General features: G+C 42.8%; 1 protein-coding gene across 1 annotated transcript in view; it reads left to right on the top strand.

Moving 5' to 3' along the window:
* Window positions 1-26,485, top strand: part of DNAH17 (dynein axonemal heavy chain 17) — a 176,662-nt gene that overhangs the window by 4,233 nt on the left and 145,944 nt on the right. The window contains exons 2-14 of the mRNA XM_056848614.1: window positions 6,554-6,655; window positions 7,452-7,795; window positions 9,189-9,382; window positions 10,342-10,534; window positions 10,634-10,733; window positions 10,861-10,946; window positions 12,291-12,416; window positions 13,606-13,761; window positions 14,620-14,706; window positions 15,068-15,235; window positions 16,149-16,265; window positions 22,753-23,018; window positions 23,191-23,386. Of these exons, the coding sequence (XP_056704592.1) occupies window positions 6,554-6,655; window positions 7,452-7,795; window positions 9,189-9,382; window positions 10,342-10,534; window positions 10,634-10,733; window positions 10,861-10,946; window positions 12,291-12,416; window positions 13,606-13,761; window positions 14,620-14,706; window positions 15,068-15,235; window positions 16,149-16,265; window positions 22,753-23,018; window positions 23,191-23,386 (2,135 nt within the window). The remainder of the gene's footprint in view (window positions 1-6,553; window positions 6,656-7,451; window positions 7,796-9,188; window positions 9,383-10,341; window positions 10,535-10,633; window positions 10,734-10,860; window positions 10,947-12,290; window positions 12,417-13,605; window positions 13,762-14,619; window positions 14,707-15,067; window positions 15,236-16,148; window positions 16,266-22,752; window positions 23,019-23,190; window positions 23,387-26,485) is intronic.

The raw sequence follows: 26,485 nt of genomic DNA, 5'->3' as shown, positions 1-26,485 counted from the left end.
GGCCTGGTACCAGAACAACTGTACCAATATAAAGCCCTCCTCCTCTCCTAACAAGGTGGACTGTGAGCAAGTTGGAAGAGGACAACTTAGTCAACATCTGAGATCCTCAGCCTGTATAAACATTCCTATTAAAATCAATGGAAATGAAAAACAACTGTTTCCCACCATGCCTACACACTTCACAGCGCTCTAATGTATTGAACAAACATTATTTCATTACTCTTGCTTCCTGAATTTATCCTAGCTTCCTTTTCCTATCAAAACATTTTTACATTGGGAATAGCAACCTATCCACCTGGCATCGGTTGTTTTACCTAGTAATTCAACACTGGTTTCAATCCCATTTTATTCAATGGGCCTTTCTCCCAGGAGATTGTTCTTAGGACTGAGCTGAAATTCACCTTCTGACTCCCAAAAGCCTGTTTCCTTCCCTCCCATCAAAACTTTTCCTCATCACTCTGCCCTACAGCAAGCTGTAATGCAAACAGTAGATCTATGTTCAAACTTGGTTTGACAGTGTCCATTTCTATTTGCAAATATGAACTTAATTTGACTGACATTTCCTTAAACAGTCTTTGGTCTGCATCAAGAGCTGCTTCATGAAATGTTGATTGGAAAGGCTGAAGTCCTGAAGGACGTTATGCTTCCCAGTTTTGACGGGATCCAGCTGACGTTCACTCAGTTAAATTCTGCAGACACTGCATTGGTCACCAATCAGTTACTGGGTTCAGTTCAAGGTTCTAGTGATCACCTATAAAAATCTTAATAGCCTTAGATCTGCATACCTGCAGGACCACTTCTTCTGGAAGGCCCCAATACTTCCAGCATTTCACAGAATGTGCAAAACAGAAATGTCCAAGAGGACATTTTCACAAAGGGATAATGTAATAGAACAGCACAGGAGAATGCTTCTGTAAGGGATAGTAATGTGGTCTCTTGCACAGTTGTTGTACAGATCACCTCCCTTTTTACTGCAATGTCCTCCACCTTTGTAGCTCCCATTCTTCATTATGGCACGTCATGCCTTATACGGGGTTTTTTTGCATTGTTTTTCCAGTTCAGTAATCCTAGTCCTACTGCATTGTTTATTGGAAGTTTTTGCTATCTGACTGAATTGCTTCTCATACTTTGTACTCTGCTTTCAGTCTGAGTGAGAAAGGCGAGCTATAAATGAAGTTTACAGCAATGACAACTTCCATGCAATAGAATGTCTGGGCTTAGACAGGCAGCAAGTGTAGTCCAGGGCACTATCCAGGGTCAAAATGCATGTCATTAAAAGTCCAAGCACCAAAACAGAAGGGCAAATCCAGAAAGCACAAGGCAGGTCACAGTCCAAGGTCAGGAGCAAATCCAAGACACAAAGGTCATTTATGCATGGGAGTTTTACCTGAGGTTCGTTGCTAGCTGGACCCACATTTTCCTTTTGGGAATCTCTGCACCAGCAGTCTCCAAATTCAAATCAAGTCCCACCCCTTTAAATGCTGCTTTGTAATTGGCTTACTTCGCAGTGCTTACTGTGAGAGAAAATCCCCCCCCAAAACCAATTGCCACATAAAAAAAGCATTTTAAGAACAAAAACTGGAGCAATCTGAAAGGAAGGGGGTGGGGAGAAATCTAAGTTTCGGTTTTAAAAAGCCTTTCTTTTGCTCAGAAAGAGCCCCAAGGAAGCAGGAAGCATTTGAATCCCTGCCTCTTTACATGCTGCTTTGTGATTGGCTGTGAGAGAAAGCAAGCTTTGATGTCCAGTGCTTTGCCTTCTGCACGGAGATTTCAGCCGGGCTGAGCTCAGGGAAGAGGGAAGAGTCGGGTTAACAGAGGAATGGGAAGACCTGGACATTGCAAGGGCTGTCAGAGAGGTAATTTCTAATGGACGGAAAATTCATGCAGAACTCCAAGGAACAACCAAATCAGACGGGGCGAACTTGAATCCAAGTACCCATGCATAAATGACCAAAGGCCAAATGCAATCCAAAGTCAAACACGCAGCAGTCTAAGGCACAGCGGTTACACAAGGGTTGTGGACATGTTGCTTCCACACTGGTTCGCCCTTCTCTGGCTACTTTTATTAGGGAAACGCTGATCAGGAGCAGGTGCAACTCCTTAGCCTGCTGAGTCATCCATGGACAGGTGCCACTCATCACTGGCTGAGCAGCCTTTGTAGCTGTCAACCCTGCTTCTGTGGTGACTCAAGCTCAAAGGCAGAGGTTGACCAGTGCTGGGCTGCCAACCGTGCTGTGGTGCCACTCCTGCACCTCCTTCCAAGCCCGGCTTCTCCGGTATTCCAAAAGCTCTGGCAACCCTGGAAGTGAGGCTGGTGGCTTCAGTGCTTCTGTTTCAGCCTTGGAACCTGGGCTGTGAGACTACTGGTGTGGCACGCTGACTTCGGCCTAAGCAGTGGCGAACCTACGCTTTTGGGACCATGAAACATGAACTGTTATGGGGGCCCCTTCACAACCAGCAATGATAGGGCAACATCCAACAAGGTCGAAAGGGCTTGCAAGGATCTCGAGGCCCAAATGGCGGAGAACAGGGTGGTGGGATGGAGTCCTTGAAAATGGGCCATACAGTGAGCCCCTTCTCCCCAGCAAGGCCTGGGTAACCACTGTTATCTTCTTCAGTGGGGTTGTTCTATGGCAGATGTATTGGTTGATGTTCATTCTCTAACAGAGAGGTAGAAGGTCATCAGAGGGGGCTTATTAGGATAAAGAGGTGAAAATCTGTTTTTTGGTGTTAAAATGCACAAGCGAGATGAGTGCAGCCTGAATTGAGAATTCAGATGTCTTTTTATGGTTCCACTTGGCTCTAAGCTAAGGGCTGAGCTATAGAACTATTAAGCTGATATGCTATGCTGATGATGTGGTCCTAACTTTAGAAAATCCTACATACTCAATTGAACATCTTATGGAGAAAATAGAACATTATGGACAAATTTCTGGATATAGAATAAATAAAAATAAGACTAAGATTATATTAGAAAATTTAGAAGATCCGGAAAAGCAAGATATATGGTTGAAAACAGGATGTAAGATAATGGAAGAGCTGGTAAGATATTTGGGAATCAGTGTTACCGGGAAGAATCAGACATTATTCAAGGACAATTACCACAAAACATGGTTGATGATACAGAAAGATTTGGAAAGATGGTCTAAACTGAAACTGTCATGGATGGGAAGAATAGCAGTGATAAAGATGAATATATTACCAAGACTGGATAAAAGATCCAGGGCAAAAAGTTCTGAAGATGGAAAAAGGAATATGGGTGTAGGGTTCGAACCCCAAACCCCTGGTCCCCTGGCGAGCTGGCAGACCACCGCCAGAAGCACAAGGCCTTGCCCTGGCGAGCTGGCAAACCACCGCCATAGCGCAAGGCCTTGGGGGGACGGTCCAGTGGCAGTAGGGGTTTAAACCCTAGACTAGGTTCCTATAGGGTATAGGGTTTTGGCCTACCGATGGTTGCTGGCACACCACCCATCAGTGACGTTGGCAAACCAACGTCACCAGGCCTTGGGGGGGGGGCAGGCTAGCAGATCACGCCATCTAACAAGCTGCCTTTGTTCTTAGGTTAGCAACTGCTCCTTGCAGAAACCTATATTGCAACAATATACCTTAGCAATGTGCAAGCTGTTCTAGTCACTGAATCTAGCTGCTTTCTGCCTTGCTCAGCTTTGCTGCTGATTACAATTGCTATAAAATAAACTCAGCTCTCTGCAAGGGAGTTCTGTTGTACACTGACACTGAAGCCTCGCCTCAATCCTTCCCAATTCCCACATATGGGACCGTGGCTTCCATTATTATTTATGGAAACCAAAAAAATCAGAGATATTTGGACACAGACATGTAATTACTGAAGGACTTATGAAGACTTGGGTCAGAATTAGAAGCAGATTAAGCTCTCGCCAGCTCTAATTATATCTCCAACAGATGCATATCTAAGCAAGGGAGAAAAGAAATGCACAGATTTTATAAGATATCAGGACATGTTAAATAAGCAAAACAAAGTAAAATCTCGGGAAGAAATAAAGAAAGATAACAAGAAAATAGGCTGGTTAACATATAACCAAATAATTGAAAAACTTAAACAAGACTGTTACCAACAAGGTAAACCAAAAGAAAGTAGAGTTTGAAACTCTAATAAACAAGGAAAAAGATCATATCTTGGGGAAAATATACAAACTGTTACTAAAATATGAGACAGAACAAGAACAAGTGAAAATGTGTATGGTTAAATGGATGCAGAACTTTAAAAAAGAGATTCTGATGCAACAATGGAAAAAATTATGGACTAAATCAATTAAATTTACTTCTAGTGACAATTTGAGAGAGAACTGGTACAAGCAATTTTTTAGATGGTATATAACACCTATGGACATTAAAAAGATGGATGAGTCATATGATAGTCACAGCTGGAAATGTAAAGGAAAGGATGGGACTTATTTCCATTCCTGGTGGACTTGCAAAAAAGTAAAGAAATTTTGGATACAGGTCCATCAAGAAATGCAGAACATCTTAAAATTTAAATTTCCGTTGAATCCTGAAACTATGTTATTGGGAATAGAACCAGAAAATCTGGAAATGAACCATAAAGAACTATTTAGCTATATGACGACTGCAGCAAGAATGGTTTTAGCAACAGTATGGAAACAAGAAGATGTTCCAGAAATAGAGAAACAGAAATTTCCAACAGAAAATGGGAGAATATGCGGTGTTGGCCAAATTAACCAGCATGCTGAAAGGGAAAACGATAGAAGAATTTCAAAAGAAATTGAAATGTTATCTTGATTATGCTAACTTGAAAGTTTAGAATAAGAGTTTGTTTTTTTTCTGTGGGGTAAAAAGCAAATATAAGATTAAAATAGAAGCAATAGACAAGGCTTATAATATTAGAAATCAGAGCTTTGGAATCTGGGATAATTAGAAGACTAGTAGTGTGACTAGTAAAGAATAGAAAGCTTATGTACACATAGATGAAGACATGTGTGATGTATACTATTATTTAAAATTGTTAATTAGTCTCCCTGGAAAAAGGCCAATCTGTATGTGAATGTGTATGTCTATGTTAAAATGTTAATTAAAAAGTACATATAAAAAAAAGAACTATTAAGCCATGCACCAACGAAGGATTCGAGGATCCAGCTGCCAAAATGCAGGCTATGAATAGATTCTGGTGAGCTCAGCAAGCCCTTACAGCTGGGGGTTCAGGCACTGCAAGCTGCTGAGAAAATTTTGAAATTTAACCAATTACAGGGACATTGTGAGGCCATGTGAAATGGGTATTAGAGCATATTCTAAGGTCAATATTAAGTACTTCAACCCATTGGCTTATGATTCTATCACTAAAATAGCTTTATTTTAATAACAAACACTTAAAAAAACTCCATCAATTTTGTTGAAAAATTCACTCATTTAAAAAAAAAAGTTGCTTCAGTGCCCCTTCGGGATTAGGGGCCTTGAAGCTTAAGCTTCATTCGTTTTATAGTAGATCTGCCACTGAGCCTAAGACTTCCCTTCGGCACCAGACGGAGTCTCTACATTGTCTGGTGGGTCCTCCTGCGGCCTCCAAGGGCTGGGGCCGGCTTCCTCCGTCTCTTCCTCACCCGAGGAGGCGCTGGCAGGCAGACTCACAACACCAAGTTAGCAAAAGAGTTTGCATTGCACCTGAAGTCTTTTGCTGCTAAGGGTTATTGTATTTCTGTTGTGAGACAAAATAACGGAAGTATCCAACAAAAAGGACCAGCACCAACAGGTACAACTCCGTTCCACATTAAGAGCTGCATGGAATTTAGCGATTTTACTAGAAAACCAAAGCAATAGGGACTGCAATAAGCAAGAAAACAGGAAGCTGAGATGAACTCAGATGAACTCAGATTAAATATACACTGTAACAGTTTGGGGGGAAATTAATTTTCGTACACTTACACTGCTACCCTGAGAAGAATTACCCAGTCTAACCTTATTGAAATCAGTGGGAAAGGATGGCATAGGATTACACAATTAATAAATGTAAAGCAGTTTCTCTGAAGAGGCAGCATAACAATTTTCTAAAGAAAGAATGAAGTAGCATCTGAAGAGGATGTTTAACATCTCCCCTGACAGACAACTGGGGATTTACTGCTTCTTTCCTAAAGAATTAATGTGACATTCAGAAGTTGTGTATCCTCATAATTTAAACCTAGGTGCCTTGATATTCCGAAGCGAAACAATTTGGTGATATTTATTTCTTTAGTTAGTCTTATATCCCACTCTCACTCCCCAGCCGAGGCCGGGCTCAGGGCAGCTCACAGCATATAATAATACAATAAAACAGTATAAAATACAATAAAATCCCAACAATGACATAATAATAAATAAATTAAGCAATTAAAACAGCAGATGGCACTCATAGGAGCATGATACCATGCAAAGCCAGCCGTTAAAGCTATGCTTAAACATCATCGTTTTCTGCTTAACAGACTTGGGTGCAATTTACATGGTCTACACGGAAGGTTCCTTCATGTTGTGACAGTTGATACATGATGTCACTAGAACCTCCTCAAAGAATCTTGTTCCTTGGCAGTTGGGGAAGGCTTCAGTTGGACGCCTTCAAGTCTCAGAGACACTTTGGTCAAAGGAAAGATTGTTGCATCCTTCATTGTGCTTGCCCTGAGGCGTGAGACAAGTAAGTATTCTTGTTGAAATAAAAGAGTAAACTGCAATCCCTTCATCTTCCAAAAATTATGCATTAGGGCCAAACTAGAGGTAACACTGGAGACTAATGGAATATCTCCTGACAGTTTTAGTCCGGACTGTAATGAAGCTCTTGGGGGTTCTAAATGGTGCAGGCACGTGCACTTAATGGTTTCCCTAAAAGCGATTTTCCCAATAAAAATCCCCATCCCCAAGTACTTAAAGGGGAAACTATGCAGGGTTTATCTTTTCCCTGAAGGGTATTGTTTATATTTTAATACACCGGCAGAAAGAGGGAGCTGTGAATTTGACTGGCACAGTACAAGAAGGGAGGAGAGGCTTTTCCCTTTCCCCACAGCCTTTTTTCTCACATGTGGAGGGGGAGACACTGGGTTCACATATCTGAACCTGAGGGGTATCGCCTGTTCAGAGAGCCACCCTAAGGCCCATTTAAAGGTCATTTGTCTTCTTTCATTCTTTCCCTGATGGTTTAATGGTGTGCATAACCTTTTCATATACCTCTGACCAGTCGGAAGGCAAAAACACTGTCCTCCAACTGAGTCCCTCTCTCTTCTTCTGCGGCACCGAGGGGTCCCTGTATGCACATAGGCTCTGTGCAGGAGTTTAGCTCAGCATGTGGCGGCTGGAAGCAGTGGCGGCAGCTAATGTGCTCACTTCCTCCCCCGCCCCATCCGCATGTTGATTATACAGAAAACGGTTGCTTGCTCAGGGGTTTCTAGCTTGTTACCAGCTCATTTTTGTCTTCAGAGTAGTCAATTATTGAAGAGTCAAGATGGCAACTGACAAACGCCTGGACTTCATAGAGAAGTACTGTTTTCTCTCTCTCCGTATGAAACCTGACAAATGGACCAAGTTTGCGACGAATGAGGATGTCATTGTCATGCTCAATGAGTTCTATGAGAAGCCAGACCTGATGGAACTGGTGATCACTCTCAACCCTACTGGACAGCTAGTCCCTTGCATTGGCTTTCCATCAACACTGAAGAACAAAGCAGTTTACTTTGTGAAGAAGAAACATGAAAACATAACTAAAGATAACTTCCAAGATTCACTCTTAGTAGGCGATCTCAGCCCTTCCCCAGTAGAGCAGATGATGGCTGTAGTAGAAGAGGTAAGATTCCAATTCTCATTAAACAATCACTTCCCGCTTTCTGAAATCTTGTTAAGAGAAACATGGGTTTTGATTTGGCAGATAAGAGTTTGTGGCATATTCCACCTTTTGTTCTCACTCCAGTGGTGTTCTCAATATTGCATGAATGTTCAGGACAAACTGCTGTGAAGTTATAATAAGAGCCTTCTTTTTTTCCTATCCCATATGATGCCAATGTAACTCAGTGTAGCCATCCAGCCACACACCGGATTTGCTCCTGCTCCACATGGAGAACATATAAGAAATTGTAAACAGTGAAGTCAAAAGGCAAAGCAATACTCAAGGTAAAGGCTTTTCTATGCAGAGCTCAAACGTAACTACGAGAGCAATTGGCTGCAGTGCAGAACAAAGCCTAATTTTTTAATTTTTTCAACACAATATAAAACACACAACAAAAAATACGCAAACTACACCACACAACAATTCTACCTATCAGTACAAGTCTTGAACAAGTTATTGTTTGTAAATAGCTGGAATGGATATGAACCTTCTAACCTAAACTAATATAAAACCGTTAAATTCTTTCAAAACATGATATTAATTAATTAACACCCTATTATTCTACTATATACGTATATGTGTGTGTGTGTATATATATATATAAATAAATTTTACCTAGGAGCTTACACTATCATGTTTACTGATGTCAGAAATTTACTTAATAATATTTAGCATGAAGAAATAATAATAAGAGAGAGAGTAAAAGTAATAAAATACTTTCATCTATCATAACCTTATTTAGTTACCCCATTAGAATGTAATTATTCTATATAATAACACTAACCTGTCTTCAATTATTAATAGCAAGAAAGTCTTCTCATATTATAACTTTCCACTTGACAGAATTACTTAGCAATATACTCGTAATATAATTTCAGTTCTTTGTAAAGTCTTCTCTCATTTTTTTGTTGACAATGTTCGTCAGCTTGGCCATCACTACATATTCTGCAAGTTTGTGTATCCAGTTGCTCAACGGTGGACCTAATGATGCAATCCTATCCTCAAGTCATGTGAGCTGGGTGGGGATCCGCTCACTGCTCAACTCCACTGTGCAGACAAAGTGCATGAGTATATCGATGAAGTAGATTTGCAACAGTGTGGGTTTACGTTTGTGGTGGTGATGCACAGTACCAGTATAACACTGGCATAGCTATGATGTAGCAACTACCAGCATAGTATAGGAATATAGGATGAAGCTATCCATATAAGGGAGTTTCAGCCATTGGGCTGTTTTAGAAACAAAGTGGATCTTTCAGGAATGGTTTAAAGTGCTATTAATCCTGATGTAATCCAGGTGCCATGATGCCTAATAACTGAAACCTGTGGCAACATTAAAGCAACCTTTTCCTTCTAGGTAGTCTATTCCTTGTTTATGAAGAGTGAAAACCTGGCTGGGTGGCCTCGAGTGGTAGCTGAAGATGTTATAAGGCAGGCCCACAGGCTAAAGAATGAGATGTTTGTGATGGGAGGAAAAATCAAAGGGAAAACACTGCTCCCTTTGCCTGAACGCATCGAAATGTTATACGGTTCAGCAGATGTGTTTGACAGGTGGGTGCTTCTAAATAACATCTGCCAGTATCTGTACCCTTTCTATTTTGTACAAGAGCTGACATCATATACAGGACCCATTTTCACATTAAAAAGAGCAAGTTATCTTCAAGACTTTAAGGAAATTATTGAAAAGTTCAGAAGTCCATGTATTTATGGCATACCTCCATAGCCATCCTTCTCCTTTCATCTCTCCTATTTGTCCCTGCCTTTCCACCAGTCCCCAATGCTTCCATCAACTGAAAATGTCCAGATTCTGCGCACCACTCTGGCCGTTTACGCTTGGTAATTAGCAGCGCGTTCCAGCCTGAAGTGCCCCGCATATTTTTTTTAAATTTCTTCACGCTGAACTGTCATTCCAGCCGTCACTGCGAAGCCGGCGCATACCTGCTTTGCATTACTTAAGAGCTCCTTTAACGTGACCTTTTGTGTTTCCTCCGCCCCCACCTCAAAGCATTTCTGGAAAGAAGCATGCAGAATCACAGCTGCAGCTTAGCTATGCAAACAACCATTGCTAATGGCTATGCAAACAAAGGAGCAGGCGAGTGGGGGTGGAATTTGTTTGACTTCTCCTCTTGCATCAGACCGTGAAAAGTCATTTTAAAGGTCACATTTAAAAAAGCAACTTTGAGCAAGCATCAAAATCGACCCTGCATAAATGGCCTCTGTGTAATTTGTGTAAACTGGAGTATCTATGGATTCCACTTTACAAAACCAAATCTGAATCTGGGCTTGCTGATTGCAGGATGTGTGGGTTTTAGTGCAGAATCCTTAATTTCCTACCTAAAGGTCAATACATTATTGTGCAGTATAAAGAGGAGGAATGGGTCATATTAAAAGGGCAGCTGGAACTGAGGAATCTAGTGTTGTCACTTGCTAAAAATTTCATTTACTATTCTGTCACAACTGATCAGAAATTAAGGCATTTCACCATGTTCTCATCCTTTGTGGTTTTTCAGTTTTTCTGCATCTGTGGACAGTACTTTATTACATTCCATTGAAACAATAATTATTGACTGGTCTCATCAGATCCGAGACATCCTGAGCAAAGATTCAGCACAGCCTCTCTTGGATGGCTTGAACCCATTACCCAAAGTGGAGTTTGATTTCTGGTACAGTCGACAGGTTAACCTGCAATGCATAAATGAGCAGGTATGGTGACAGTAATTTTCAAACTTGCCTATAAATCATATAGGAATGAAGATACGTTGCTATGGTATACTTTTGTGCATGTGTTTTTTTCTTTTCTAGCTGTATGCCCCTCAAGTGCAAAGGATTGCTGAGATTTTGGAGAGGGCAAAGAGCTGTTATTGGCCAGCACTCAGGAATGTTTTCAAGGATGTATCTGCAGGTATAGCCTCATTTCTTACAATCATAACCAGCCAATTCTATTGGATCACATTGATCAATGGCTGTCAGGATTATTAAAATGAAGTTTCTCTTTGATTCACCCACCCTATAACGTTGCTTTCATTCAGGACTGAAGGAAGCTGATGATATTAACCTATACTTGCAGCCCCTAAAGGTTGTGTTAGAAGAAGTGGAACAAGCTGAGTACCCCCAGGTATATATATATATATTTATATAAATTAGAAATAATGTTTGAGACTTGTAGACTGTCTTGCTCATATATAACCAACTGTATTACTGTTAAGGTTTTCCGGAAATGCAAGTTTTGATCATTTTTACTTGTGCAATCTCACCAATTCTAGTGGAATTACATGACTAATGGTCTTGCTCCATTATTCCTCCTTCAGTCCTCAGCCTCTTTCACACAGCCTGTGTACAGAGCCAGTATTGCCCTCTTCACTGACCCAAAGCCTGGCCCTTTATGGTGCAGGGAGCTGCACATTTCTGGTTGGTCCATCCAGCCTCTCCGGAGAAGACAACATCTTGTGGGAGGTTGGGAGTGAAGCTGACTGATTGGGAGGCTTTCCTCTGCCCACTTAGCGGTGGCTGTAGCAAGGCCTTAAATTGCCAGAACTGCAATGTACTCATCAGGGCAGGCTTGACCTTCTCCCACACCTGCCAGTGATGAAGTGAGTCCAGGGCTGGGCATGACTCCAGTGAGGGCCCCAATCCTAGACATCTCCATCTGTGCACTGCAGTGATACACACGAAAAGTTATTTTCATATAGATGACAAGAGCCAAATCCCTATATGACAGGCCTAATTCACATGTTCAACAATTATTGTGTCCCCTGTGTGTCTGCCCCAGGTAGGGTTGCCAGGTCCCTCTTTGCCACCAGCGGGAGGTTTTTTGGGCGGAGCCTGAGGAGGGCGGAGTTTGAGGAGGGGAGGGACTTCAATGGCATAGAGTCCAATTGCCAAAGTGGCCATTTTCTCCAGGTGAACTGATCTATATCGTCTGGAGATCAGTTGTAATAACAGGAGATCTCCAACTAATATCTGGAGGTTGTGAGAAAAAAGCACCACTGTGTATGATAAGTAGTTGGGGAAAGCCGACACAGCAGCCACACACAAAAAGTGTTTCAGCACAAATAATTTCAAAATGTAGTCATTTAGCCATCAATATGACGAACAACTGTAATTCTAGTAATTGAATTACAACATAGTTGCATGCAGTCATCTGCGTAAATATTGCAAGGATCACAGTGTAAAGTAAGTACAATATCACAATTTCTCAAATGGTTGTTTTGTATACTCAAATGCAAATTTTATCCAGAATTGCCACTTCTAAATGGAATTGCAGCTGCAGTATGTCTGCTAGTCCCCGCAGTGAACTTGTGTAACTTGTAATGTGTAGTTTGGCCCTGAGTAACTTAATTCTGAAAGTTCTAAGTAAGATCAGCAGCTTGTTGGGTAGCAAGTAAAATGTCATATCACCTTGAAATGTATATTTGACGTTCCTAAAACCCTGACTCAATGAAATTTTATGTCCACACAGCTGTCCCCATTCATCAACAGCGTCATGTACACCGTATGCTTGATCTGGGCCAACTCCGAATACTACAATACTCCATCCCGAGTCATTGTCATTTTGCAGGAGATCTGTAACCTCTTCATTGAAATGGTACTGTTTTATGAAAATATAGCCCTCAGTTGAGGAGTCTTTTTAAAAACTATTATTTTGTCCTGGTTTTGGTATCCAGGGTGCTCAAATATAGTTTCAGCTTTACTTGTACCACAGATGTTGAGACTGTGACAATAAAAATTTAAAAAGAGATTCTATTTCAGCATCGTCCCATATTGCGGACAGCAAAAGGGTAGTGACCACTGAGGGCTGTAATTAGAGGGACACCAGGTTCACCACAGAATCCATAAAGACAGGCACATCCACCCACCTTGTTACTGCTTCCATTGTCATTCTCCATCTGAAAGAAAGATAGGTCTGAAGCAGACTCCAGACACCCATATCCCTACGGAAAATTGCACATTTCACGAGAGATCTTTGATCTCTTCAGAGTTGGAGGAGGAACGGGAGGCTTGACAGGTTTACAGACTCCTGACACTCACACATACATACACACTACTGGGTCTAATAGCAGCTCTGGGGGCTGATTTTTGGGAAATAGTGGGGAGGGTGTTTTTTGTTTTTAGCCTGTCCATTAGGGTTGTCAACCTCCAGATACTAGCTGGAGATCTCCTGCTATTACAACTGATCTCCAGCTGATAGAGATCAGTTTACCTGTAGAAAATGGCCACTTTGGCAATTGGACTCTATGGTATTGAAGTCCCTCCCCTCCCCAAACTCGGGTTAACAGAGGAATGGAAAGACCCGGACATTGTGAGGGCTGGCAGCGAGGTCATTTCTAATGGATGCAAAACTCATGCAGAACCCCAAGGAGCATCTGAGGCAGACGGGGTGAACATGAGTCCAAGTACCCATGCATAAATGACAAGACTGGAAGACAATGGTATAGGTTACAACCTCCATGGCCATTTCCACTGCTCAGCCTGCTGGATCTGTGGAAGTTGAATGGCAGTGTCACAGTGGGTAAAAGAACACCCAATTAGCACATCTTGAATCCTTAGTATTTTTCATGTACTTTAAAAAAATGTAAACACCACCATAAACAGAAGCGGTATAACAAGCTTGCTGAAACTTCCATATCTGCTAACTGATCAGAATGATATAACTATCAGCGGAGAGTCAACCTGTCATAAAGTGCCTTTATAGTGCAAAATTTTAAAAGGCTCTGATTCCAAAGTCTGGCTCAACATGTTCTGTGTGGTTTTTGATTGCCTCTCTTTCTGTTTAGACACGTAACTTTCTGAGTCCTGAAGAGGTGCTAAAAGGCTTACAAAGTGAGATTGAAGAAGTTCTGGGAGGGATCAAGCAGGGAATCGCTGTGATAGAGAAACTCTACAAGACCTACGACATTTGCTGCTCAGATATGATGCCTACATTTTTCCAGGTGAGTCATTGCTGCTACTGCACAGTTTTCTTAAAGGAAACATTACTCAGAGCTTCCTAATGGCCATTTATGTTTGGTCATTAGCAGCGCGTTCCAGGCTGAATTGCCCCACATATTTTTTTGAATTTTTCATGCTGAACCGTCATTCCAGAAGTGACTGCGAAGCCGGCACATACCTGCTTCGCATTACTTAAGAGCCCCTTTAACGCGACCCTTTGTGTTTGCTCCGCCGCCGTGAAGAATCCCCTCAAGGAACCATGCAAAATAACAGCAGCACGTTAGCTATGCTCATGCTAATGGTTGTGCAAACAGGAATGAAGGAGCAGGTGAGTGGTGTGTGTGTGAGGAATTTCTCCTTTTGTGTTGGGACCGTGAATAGGCGTTTTTAAAGTCGCATTTTAAAAAAAGAGCTTTGAGCAAGCATCAAAACCGACCATGCATAAATGGCCTATATGTAATTAATCTAATGTAAAATGGGAAATTGTTTTAACTACATTTATCCAAACAGTACAACTTTCAAATGAAAGAGTCCCCTTTTACATTGTTTTATGTATAGACACACTCATATTTGACTCTGGCGCTGTGCTTCTCTGGTACTGCAAAGGCATTATAGGGTACCCTGCACAAAGCTGCAAACTCATAGTAGTACCTGAATTTTAACATGCTCCTGTAGCTCGCAGCACTGCAGTTGCTAACTTTTCGTTTGAAAAAACACCAGTTGGAGCAGTAAACTAATGAACCACTTGACAGTTCTACATCATACAGCACATGTAGCCGAGAGATTCTGCCATAACCGAAAATATCCTTTTACCTGCAGCCCATCCTATGACACAGCATTCTTTTTCTCTGTATTTGCAGGACACGGAGCCCCAAAACTGGGAATTCCCTTCCACCCTTGTCTTTACTAGAATGAATGCATTTTTTCACAGACTGAAAACAATAGAGGTGAGAATTAAGTAATTAGTTTAACTAGAATGCAAAATTGCGACAGTAACAAGTTTACATTAAGAAAAATGATTTTTATGAACAATGGGTTGGATCCTGCCCATTTGTTCTGTGGGTGCCGTTGCGTTCCTCTAAGGTACAGGGTGTTCTATCAACGCAAGAGCCTCCTCTGCTGGCAGAAGAGCCTTCTGCATCACATGAATGACAGGATCCAGTCCAATAATATTTTAAAAAATAAAAATTGGAGAATGTAATTACATTGAAACCCTTTATAAAAAGTCACAGTGCTGGCTATTGATCATGATATTCCTGTTTGACCCCCAAAAAAGTCTTTAAATAGTTATGTTCTTTTCTTTTTAAGGAACTGTATTTAACTTCAATTGAATTTCTCAAACTGGAGAAAATTGAAATAGGTGGTGTGAGAGGCAATATTCTAGGAAGCCAGGTGGTTCAAATTTATGAAGAGGTCAACGAATTTATCAAGGTTTTTGTTGAATGCAAATATGATCCTTTAGATCCAGCAGATGAGGTTAGTTCATTTCACTATGAAACAGTTGCACCAGTTTTGGGTTTATACCGGGTAGTATCAGCAGAGTGTCCATACATGGCATATATCTGAGGGGTGCTAACATATATCCATGTTATACCCCCATGGCCTTAATTACCTAAGCTAGGGTTGCTAACCTCCATGTGGTGGCAGGAGATCTCCTGCTATTACAACTTATCTCCAGCTGATAGAGACCAGTTCACCTGGAGAAAATAGCTGCTTCGCCAATTGGACTCTATGGCATCGAAGTCCCTCCCCTCCCCAAACCCTCCCTCCTCAGGCTCCGCCCCAAAAACCTCCCGCCAGTGGCGAAGAGGGACCTGGCAATCCTATCCTAAGCAGTTCCCAAACCTAATACAATCTTGGCCAAGTTTCCACAGTAAGCCGATCTTCCATATTCAGAATTATCATGGAGGGGTGATGTGCTGCATCGGCAGAGAGGCTTCATGCAAGGAAACAGAACCTGCTTGCTTCTCACCATGCTGGAGAAGGATCGAGCTGCTTCACGCCAGGCAGTTTGGGGCTCTGGTCTGCAACCAGAGGCCGGGGTGGGGTCTCATGTGTTCCAGGCCACCAAACATTTCTGCAGAAGTAGGAGAGCTCGGCACCGCCCGGCACCATGTAGCCCTGGCCCTGGCGCATGGCACCCTACCACAGCCAGCAACAACATCACCAGTGACCAAGCCCAGCACTCTCCTGTGGCTTGGGATGTCGCTTAAACCACCACGAAGGACAATGAGCCTTAGGATTGTGCCCTTAACAGGCTAAGTTATAAAAATTAACCTAAAAGTATACTGGCATAGGGTCGCCATGAGTCAGAAGCGACTTGACGGCACTTAACACACACACACACATACTGGCTAACCTAATTCATTTTTTAAATCATCATTTGAAGCAATTTGATGAAGATTTTGCAGACTTCCAGATCAAAATTCAGGACTTGGACAGACGGTTGGCCACCATTTTCTATCAAGGATTCGTTGACTCCTCCAGCATTGAGTCTGCTGTTAAGGTACACATACTTCTGTGTGGTTTGCAGGCTTTGCATCTGCCTTGAGCCTCTTTGAGAAAAGTGGACTATTCAGAAAGTAAATACATCTAATACCTAGATATTATTTCGCTACAGCGAAACAAACAGTAGCTTGTACTCATGCAGGTAGCCTCTTAGCCCCGGAAAAATGGAAGACCCGTTTTCTTTCTTCTGATCTAAGGTCAGGGAAGGGCTGCTTTAATTGCCCAGGCTCAGTCAGAGCTAAAATAGAAAGTCCTTTAGAATGTCAAAAAGGAAGGCTTGTGGGGCCTCAACCCTATCTCACCTCTGCAAGTACCGAATAAGCACCCTTGTGTGGCAAGAACACATGAGAAATGGGAACAGGCTGTTGCTGGCGCCACAGCAGCAATACTTACAGTCCAATGAGCAAGAAGAGCAAAGGGAAATCAGGAGTGTAGGTTTGGAGAAAGTGTGAAAAAATGGAATGTAAACAGTCTAGGAGATGTAAACAGCTCCTCTTAAATCAAAGAGTATTGAGGTACTAAATGGGGAAGTTTGAGGTCTTAGGAAACGTGAACTGTCTAAGGGTTTGTGAATGTCAAACCTGCAGACTTACTCAAACCTTTCGCTACCATGCACATATAACTTTTCCATTTAAAATATCAGCACGTTGTCTTCTATTCCAAATGGGCTATAGAGGAGGTATAAAGGACAACCTTCCCTGGAGGTTTTTAAGAAAAGGTTAGATGGCCATCTGTCAGCAATGCTGATTCTGTGACCTTACGCAGATGATGAGAGGGAGGGCAGCTTGGCCATCTTCTGGTCACTAGGGATGTGGGGAGGGGAGGTAGTTGTGAATTTCCTGCGTTGTGCAGGGGGTTGGACTTGATGGTCCTGGTGGTCCCTTCCAACTCTATTGCAACTGATCTCTAGCCAATAGAGATCAGTTCACCTGGAGAAAATAGCTGCTATGGCATTGAAGTTCCTCCCCTGCCTAAACCCCGTCCTCCTCAGGCTCTGCCCCAAAAAACTCCCGCCTGTGGCAAAGAGGGACCTGGCAACCCTATTGCCAACCTCTAGGTGGGACCTAGAGATCTCCTGGAATTTCAACTGATCTCCAGACTATAAAGGTACACAAAAGGTACCACAAATGCCAGGAGGTACACAGATGGTACCGTGTTTCCCCCAAAATAAGACACTGTCTTATATTTATTTTTCCTCAACAAGACACACTATGCCTTATTTTCGGGGGATGTCTTATTTTTATTACCATAAGTACGGTATGTGTCCCGAGTCCGCGACCTGGGGCGGACCCTCGGGACTGCGCCTTGCCCCCACTGCCACACCCGGCCCTCCGGGAGAACCCCAACGCCTGGGGAGGCAACCCCACTTACCAGGCCGGGGGGAAGAGGAGGCGAGGGCAGCCGACCCCGCCGGCGGTGTGGGTGGATGCAGAGCCAAAGGGGGAAACGGGGGAAGGTCAAGCACCGACCTTGCACCTCGGGGGAAGTGGGCTGGCCCGAGGCAGATGGCACGGGTCCTGGGGGTGGGGCAGGGACAACCCCTTCCCGGGCAGCGGACGCCCTGAAACCGGGGGACCCTCCGGGAGAACCCCAACGCCTGGGGAGGCAACCCCACTTACCAGGCCGGGGGGAAGAGGAGGCAAGGGTGGCTGAGCCCGGCGGCGGTGCGGGTGAATGCAGAGCCGGAGGAAGAAACGGGGGGAGGCTGAGCACCAACCTTGCACCTCGGGGGGAAGTGGGCCAGCCCGAGGCAGATGGCACGGGTCCTGGGGGTGGGGGGACAACCCGGGGACCCAACAGAGGCCAAAGCTCTGCCCCATGATCCAGCGGGGGAGCGGGAGTGGCGGTGGATCGCGGGGGGAGCCGTCGGTGGGAGAGGGGAGTGGGGAGAAGATGGGGAATGGGAGTGATCGCTCCCTGGGAAGTCAGGGCGTGAGTGCGGGAACAGAGGAAGACTGAGCCCAATGTCCCATGGAGGGTGGGGCTCGGGAGTTTAGTCTCCCTCTAGCCACTCCTATCACTATGTCTTATTTTCGGGGTATGGCTTATTGCGCAAATGCTTAGAAATCCTGCTACGGCTTATTTTATGGGTATGTCTTATTTTCGGGGAAACACGGTACCACAAAGCTGTGGGAAGGAGGAAAATAATCTGCTACCTGACAGTATCAAACCCAGATCAAATAACCCATGTAGAACATGCCACACTGTAGAGGAAAACCACCCAGCCTCCGCTGGGCAGGACCTCTATTAAGGGTTGGCCAAGAGATACTTTTAAACAAAACACTGAGCCCAGGAGTTTCCCCGTGCTCAGCAGGTAAGCTGCCACCAGCTCCTATGCAAACGGTCAGCCCCGGCAGAGGGTAGGGGCAGCCTCTGCCGGCTGTTTCCTAATTAAAGCACAACTCCTCTCCTGCAAGGTAGGATGCCCAGCAGGCGAGGATTATGCTAACAAAAGGTTTTAAGCCTTGGTAGGTGGTCACACAAACAAGAAGGCACTTCAGATTTAGCCTTGGGACCCACAGAGTCAAAAGACACAACCAAATATAGGTTAAAGATTTATTTTCAAGGTTTGTGCTCATTACAGAAAGGAAAATTAATTAAGCATTAAAGCACAAAATAACAAAGCTTAATATATCTAGCTACACAGTCAGGTTCTTTAGGTTCAAACGTTTGGCAAAGTTTAAGGCAAGTTTCAAGAGGTTTGGTTACAAGTTACCAGTTCTCCAAAGGTTCATGTGTCCTGGTTTCAGCATGCAAGTTCCAACCGTTCAGTCATACAAAGATTCTCCCTGCGAAAGGGCAAATCAAAAACAAGTTTTCGATGAAGTCAGGCATGGGCCAGCCATGCCTCAACGTTCATGATTTCTAATGGAACGTGGTCTACTTTTATCTTCGCAATCCCAGTAACGTGGGCCCAATACGCCAATGAGAATACGAAGAAAGCCATAAACCAGCAATTGATTGTCTTGTCATACACTTGCCTCTCTGTTGAATCAGTATGTCAAAGGTGCTTCGATTCTGCAGTAATACAAAGCACCTGGTCATCCTTAAGTCAGAGATAAGAGCAAGGCCGACAGATTTGTAACCAGGGTAACTAATGTCCTTCAATTTAGGGAGGGTGAAATAGCTTGCATCTGGTGTGCTCTGCCCCCTTCCTTCAAAGCAAATTCCTTAAAACGAAAGTGTTCTCACGGTCGGTCGTAAACTGCTGAGTGGACCTTTTGGCCTCTCTTAGGCCTCCTGAGTTTAATATCAAATCATACTAGGCCTTAGCCTGAACCAAAGAATTGTAACAGAAAAAAACTGGGAAACCCCATTTCTTTTTTTTTCTTTTTCTTTTTATAAATTTTTATTATATTTTTATAACATCAAACAAAACATACAAATAAAAAGAAAAAGAAAATACAAAAGAGCTCTACTTAACAATTAATACTACTTATTATAGTAAAAAAATTACAAAATTCATAGTGCCCTGAAAAACCACCACCCACCCTGAAATAGTGTCCCATCACCATATTGGACTTCCGGAGAAGTGTTATGACAGTTTTAAAGAGTAAATATAATAAAATAATTATAAAACCATTAATCAATTATCTACAACTCATTAACTAAATTAATAAAGTTCATTTTCGCCAGTTTGTCCCAATACGCGATGGCCTTTGACCATGTTTTTTTTTTAATCTTCCATATCCTTTCCATGTAAGGACTCTGTTAATTTGGCCATTCGCATATAGATCCATAATTTCTCCAAGCATTAATTGAAGGTTTATTTACTTGCTTCCAGGTTTTGGCTATTGTGATTCTTGCCGCTGCAAAACTGTATTGACATATGACTCTATCACATCTGTCTAAATTATTTTCAGGTATACCCAGTAAACAAAAGGAAGGCTCCATTTTCACTCTAGGGTTAATCAAATTATTAGTTTCATTTATTACTTTTCTCCAAATTTTTTAAATTTTTTTACAAAACTACCATGTATGCATAAATGTTCCTTTATCTTTTCCGCATTTCCAACATAAGTCCGAATCACAATTTTTCATTTTACCCCATTTCTTTACACACACATACACACAGTCATCTACTCATCCTGTTCTTCATTGCAACTTCTAAGTCATTAAAAACCAACTGGTTGAGAAAAGAAGCTTGTAGCTGATAAATCATCAGTATTTTGTGCCTCAAGGCATAGGGCAGTTAGCCCATGAAGAGTTCAGATGATATTCCCTTGTGATTCTGATGCCAAATTTAAACCAAATAGTTACTTAATTAGAAAACAAACCTTCTTCTGAATAGGAACATCTTCCCAGCATCCACAACCTAGATTTTCCAGTTTCACAGAATTAGAGAGAAGAATTTAATATTTATTGACTCCACAGAAAGGCTTGGCATCTTGCCAGATCTCACAGTCATTTCATTGCACACAGCATCACAAAATACCGCAGATCTTAACGATCCAAATCCATCTCCTTGGGGCAAAGAACTCGAGAGCTGAAGTCTCACCACTTCCTGATAACCATAATCAAGACTTTAAAAAAAGGTTTACCAGAATTTAACACACATGCCTAATGTTTATTTAAAATTGCTTTCCTGCCAATGTGTTCCATTCTGAGTTATCATTAGTAAAAGCAATTGGCTGTTCTTCTGCATGCTTGAAATCTGTTTCATACTCATCAACTGTAAAGGTTAAAGGAAAACAGCACAGAAAATGAGAAATCAATAAGATGAGGAAAGTGTTTCAAGGAACTATATATGCTTTAACTGAAAAAAAATGAAGAAATGACATAAATATGATCTATTCAAATATAGTTATGAAAAGAAGATTCATTTATCTCCATACTTGAGCTAGCAATGGCAGAAGGAACAAGGTTGTTGCAGGAAGAAACATCTATTAAAATAGTTGGTCTGAGAAATAGATTGACAAGAGAGAATAGTTTATTCTTTTATGAGAGATATGATCTTCCTCAGGTGCTCAATGTCCAGAAAAAATATGTACTAAGGGCCAAGACCCCTGAGCTGGTGACAATAACTTTTCAAAGAGTTGAAGATGGTATTATAAAGTAACTGTTACCTGTGGTATACACATCCATCCTGCTCTCTGTTCATGGGTTTTGTGTGCTTTTGTAGTGCTTCAAAAACTTGTAAATCGCTTTTGACCAAAGAAGACAGTGGAACAAAAGGAATGAGTGTGTACATTCATGATAGTGGTTCTTTCATACCATCTTTAATTCTCCTAAAAGCTTGTCTCTCTAGATTTAATGGTGCAACTACAAGAAACATAGCCATGTAATGTTGAGAACATGAATAGAGGTATCTAGTACATTTTTGTACATTGTACCAGCCTGCCTTCAAGGTTGTTAGGTAGTTCTGCAAACACTAGTTCTGAAAATTAAATTCCTCTTATGGGAGGGAGACTCTCAGCAATCTTTGCAAGTAGCCAAGTATTGCTCTGCAGCTATTAAAATCCGCTCGGAGAAGGGTATTAGTGATTTTTAATTGATATGTGTCTATGTGAACTAGGTGATTTTTAATTGATATAATTTTATCTGTATTTTGTATACAAAGATTTTTATTATGTAGTCGGTTTTACTGACAAGGTTTGCAGCTTATCTGGCTATTGCCCTAATAATAAAATCATTCATTCATAATTAGAATTTAATGTTAAATAGACTTATAGGTGGTTCCAAAATGTAAAAGAAAGAGTTAATCATCTTGCTATCGAATTAAAAATGCAAACAGTAGAAGGTAGCCCATAAAATCCGTTAGTAAACCAGTAGATGGTTTATGTATTAACCTTTTTTATTCAGACTTGCAGAGGGATTTTTGTTACCCAATGTTTATCCCTTCCCCTTTTTTCCTTCTGTACCCTTTATATAAAACAATAAAATATTTTTTAGAAAAGCTGTTTCCCTGGAGGAAAGTCCCTGTTGGTCTTTAAGGTGCTACAGGGCTCAAATCTTGCTCTTCTACTGCAGACCAACACGGCTACCCACCGGAAACTATCTTAAGTACATACACCCTTGTAATCTCATTGTCTTCAGTGGACTTAAAATAGTGTGACTCTACTTAGGGTTGCACTATCAGCTTCATGGCTGAATGGGGAGTTTAAGCCAACTTTAGTCTGATGCTTTAGCCACTACATTATGCTGGCTGTCAGCTGCACTTGATAGTATGGAGAGCCACATGTGCATTGGCAGTCTACAGTGTTAAATCCAGTGTAACTCAGCTCACCTACAACTGGTATCCTGTTACAAATGCAGAACTGATTTCTCCTTCTAATTAAAATTATAATTGAGAAAGCTTATCCTATATATCACCTGGAAGAATGGTTTTAGCTTCAACTGTAAATACAGATGTTTTTCTGCATCTTGCTAATTTGGCATGTGAATTCATGGGCATTTGGCATAACTCAGAGCACTTTTTCAAATGTGTTTTGAAAGCTCAGAGCCATCCTATACAGAAATTATTGACTATGCATTTTATCCTCTAGCAAGTACATATGTTTGCCTCCTTGTTGGAACGGCCAATTATAAAGGCAGATGCAGCTGCCCACTACTCAGCACTGCTGGAGATGTTCGATGTCGAACTGGACAATGCAAAGATTATGTACGATGTTCAAATAGCCACTAAAGCTAAAGATGGCGTGCCTCCCATTAGCAAAAACATGCCGCCAGTTGCTGGGCAACTGAAGTGGGCTTTGGAAATGCAGGAAAGATTACAGATTCCAATGAAAGACTTGCAAGCAATTGATCATCCGTAAGTATCAGTTCCTCTATATCTGACATTACAGAATATCTAACTGCCAGGATTATATTGCCTAGAACAATATTAAAGGCTAATGTAGGCAAAAAATGTAACTCTGAAGTCTGATTAAAATATTTAATTCCATATTGTGTGAGATAGCAAGACTTTGCTTTCCTCTCTCCAGTGTAATGATCAGTTCTGAAGCCAAGTTAATATATGCCAAGTATGAGGAAATGATCCGTCTGCTGAAAGGTTATCGTGAGAAAATTTATGAAGAATGGATCAGCCGGGTTGATAGAGACTGTCAGTTCAACCTAGAGCAGCCATTGATCCAAAGAGATCCACAAACTAAATACATAAGTGTAAACTTCAACAAAGAGGTATGTAAATAGCATATGTTTCACTTGCTAGCATGTGATTTGAGTGTCATCGGGAACTAGGGTTGCCAATATGGGGTAGGGAAACTCCTGGAGATCTGGGGGTGGAGCCTGGGCACGGCAGAGTTTGGGAAGGAGAAGGATCTCAGCAGGGATGTCATTCCATAGAGTCTACCCTCCAAAGCAGCTATTTTCTCCAAGCTGAGCTGATAGAGGATGCCAGGATTAAGGTCACCCTGACCATGCTATCGGAAATACACGAGCAAGATTCAGGGAGCAAGACTCTCAAAAGCTGTTCCTCTGGAGAAAAGACCCTGTTGGTCTTCCAGTTGCTACTAGATTCAAATCTTTCTCTTCCACTGCAGACCAACACGGCCGCCCACCTGAAAGTATCTTAAGTACATACACCCTTGTAAACTCATTGACTTCAATGGATCTCTGTAGTCTGGAGATTAGTTGTAATTCTGGGAGATTGCTAGGCCTCACCTGGAGGTTCCCAACCCTATGAGAGAACTCACTTGCAGTAATTGATCCAGACAGGGAGGCGTGTGATGTTTGTAGCAACTAGGGTTGCCGACCTCCAGGTACTAGCCGGAGCGCTCCCGCTATTACAACTGATCTCCACCGATAGAGATCAGTTCCCCTGGAGAAAATGGCCGCTTTGGCAATTGGACACTGTGGCATTGAAGTCCCTCCCCCAACCCCACCCTCCTCAGGCTCCACCCCAAAAACCTCTCGCCAGTGGCGAAGAGGGACCTGGCTATCCTAGTTGCCAATCTCCAGGTGGGCCCTGGAGATCTCCTGGAATTACAACTGATCTCCAGCCGATAGAGATCAGTTCACCTGGAGAAAATGGCCGCTTTGGCAATTGGACTCTGTGGCATTGAAGTCCCTCCCCTCCCCAAACCCTCCCCTCCTCAGGCTCCGCCCCAAAAACCTCCCACCAGTGGCAAAGAGGGACCTGGCAACCCTAGTAGCAATGCTGTTAAGATGCAAAACAGCAGTTTTGGTGAGCCTCTCTGTTGAAGTCATGACTTCCTGAAGCTACTGGCAGAGAGGAAGATAAAAGCTTCCCTTGCAATGTATGCACTAAGTTCTCTGTTGGTAACAGAATTGCCAGCCTCCAGGTAGGGCCTCATGTTCTCCCTGAATTACAACTCATTTCCAGACTACAGAGATCAGTTCGCTTGGAGGAAATGGCAACTTTGAAGGATTGGCTTTATGGCATCATATCCCTGCTGAGCTCCGTCCCCTCCCCAGACTCTGCCCCCAAACCTCCAGAAATTTCCCAACCCAGATTGGGCAACCCTGGTTAATAAAAGAGAGCATACATACAAATCATAAAGAACATTTCTTTAACTTTGACTTCAGAAGACTTGAGTTTTAAATGTATGCTGCCACCAAGCTTCCAGCCATCAATAAGTTTGTCTGCAATAGTTGTTTCCCCAGTCTACGCCACATCCTGAGTCATGTCCTTCAATAGGGCTCCCCCTCTGGGTTTTGTATTGGTAAAGTCCGTGGCTCATCAAAGAGTTTACAAATTCCTTGTGATGTTACTCATGGTATCTGACTCATCATAAGGAACATTGTCCCTCTTGTGTTATCAGATCAGCACAAGAATAAAAACACATCTGTGCATAACTAGGAACGATTCCTTTGCAAAACTCCACCTTGTCCTCCAAGGAGCTCAGGGAAGCGTACGAGGCTTTCCTCTCCTACATTTTATTTTCACAACAACCCTGTAAGGTAGGTTAGGCTGAGAGAGAATGACTGGCCTGGGACCACACACTGCTATTTTCACGGCGATATTCATCTTTGTGGGTTCTGTGCTGTCCCACGTGGGGCTGGGCTTGTGCAGGCCGGCCCACTTCCTGTCCTGATGGAGGCCAACACCAGGAACTAGTATCCTATTGGAGGGGGGCAGTGCTTGTTTACGAAAAGGAATGCCACTAAACCCATGCAAGTATCTTAGAGTAAAATGAGCTATAACGGCAGAGCTGTGTGTGCTTAAAATTGGAACTGCCTTAGTGACACAGACGAAGATGGGGATACTATTTCAGAAGCAGCTGAGAGTCAGTATCGGGCAGAGTTAGTGTGCTGGACTAGGCTTGGGGAGACTCAGGTACACAGGGTTGTACTTACTAGTAACTGTTGTTCATCGAGTGGTCTTCTGTGCAGGCACACATTAAACCACACTTGCGCAGGCCTCTCGCAGAGATTGATTTCAAAGCTTTCTAGCTCTCTAGAAGGTTTGGAGCGCACCCCCCCTTCCCTCTGATACAAGCCAGCATTTTCCCACCCAAACTGGCACATGATGGAGGCAGGGAGAGGGCTCCTTCCCTCAGTCCTCCCTTTGCCGCCATGGAGAAGGACCCGCACAAGAGAGGATCCCACAGAGGGGAAAGGGAGGAGGGATGTGTGCCTGCACAGAAGGATATAAAGGAATTAAATTAATATAGCTGAAGATGGGAGGCAGATAAAAGGTAGGCTGTTGTTGAGCAAGAGCAAGAAAAGGAAGCAAAGAAATATGAGGATATGGGGGCTGGTGGGAGGAGGAAAAGAAGAAATAATGTAGGGAGGGGGCGTAGGATAAAGTGAGGTGCCCTCCACAAATCCTTTCCAGTTCCCTACCAGGCAACTGGGCCTGGCCTGGCAGCCAGCATCGTGCAACTGGGCCAAGCAGCTGGAGTAGGGTTGCCAGGTCCCTCTTTGCTATCGGCAAGAGATTTTGGGGGCGGAGCCTGAGGGGGCGGGGTTTGGGAGGGGAGGGACTTCAATGCCATATAGATCAATGGCCGAAGCAGCCATTTTGTCCAGGTGAACTGATCTCTATCGGCTGGAGATGAGTTGAATTAGCAGGAGATCTTCTGTTATTACCTGGCAGTTGGCAACCCTAACCTGGAGGCATGCAACATTTTCTCAATGAGAGGCTGCCAGGCTGAGGAAAGGGGAAAGAGCTGGAGATGGTGGAGTAGGGTTGCCAACCTCCAGGTAATAGCTGGAGATCTCCTTTCCCGCTCTGAACGAAGGTCATCTTGCAGCGTTGGGTGTTTCTCGTCCCATTTGCTAGGAGAGGCAGGACTAATTTTAAAACAGCTTCCT

Source organism: Euleptes europaea, chromosome 1 (genome assembly GCF_029931775.1).
Source record: "Euleptes europaea isolate rEulEur1 chromosome 1, rEulEur1.hap1, whole genome shotgun sequence".
NCBI lineage: Eukaryota > Metazoa > Chordata > Lepidosauria > Squamata > Sphaerodactylidae > Euleptes > Euleptes europaea.
This window is presented reverse-complemented; position numbering and strand designations above follow the sequence as displayed.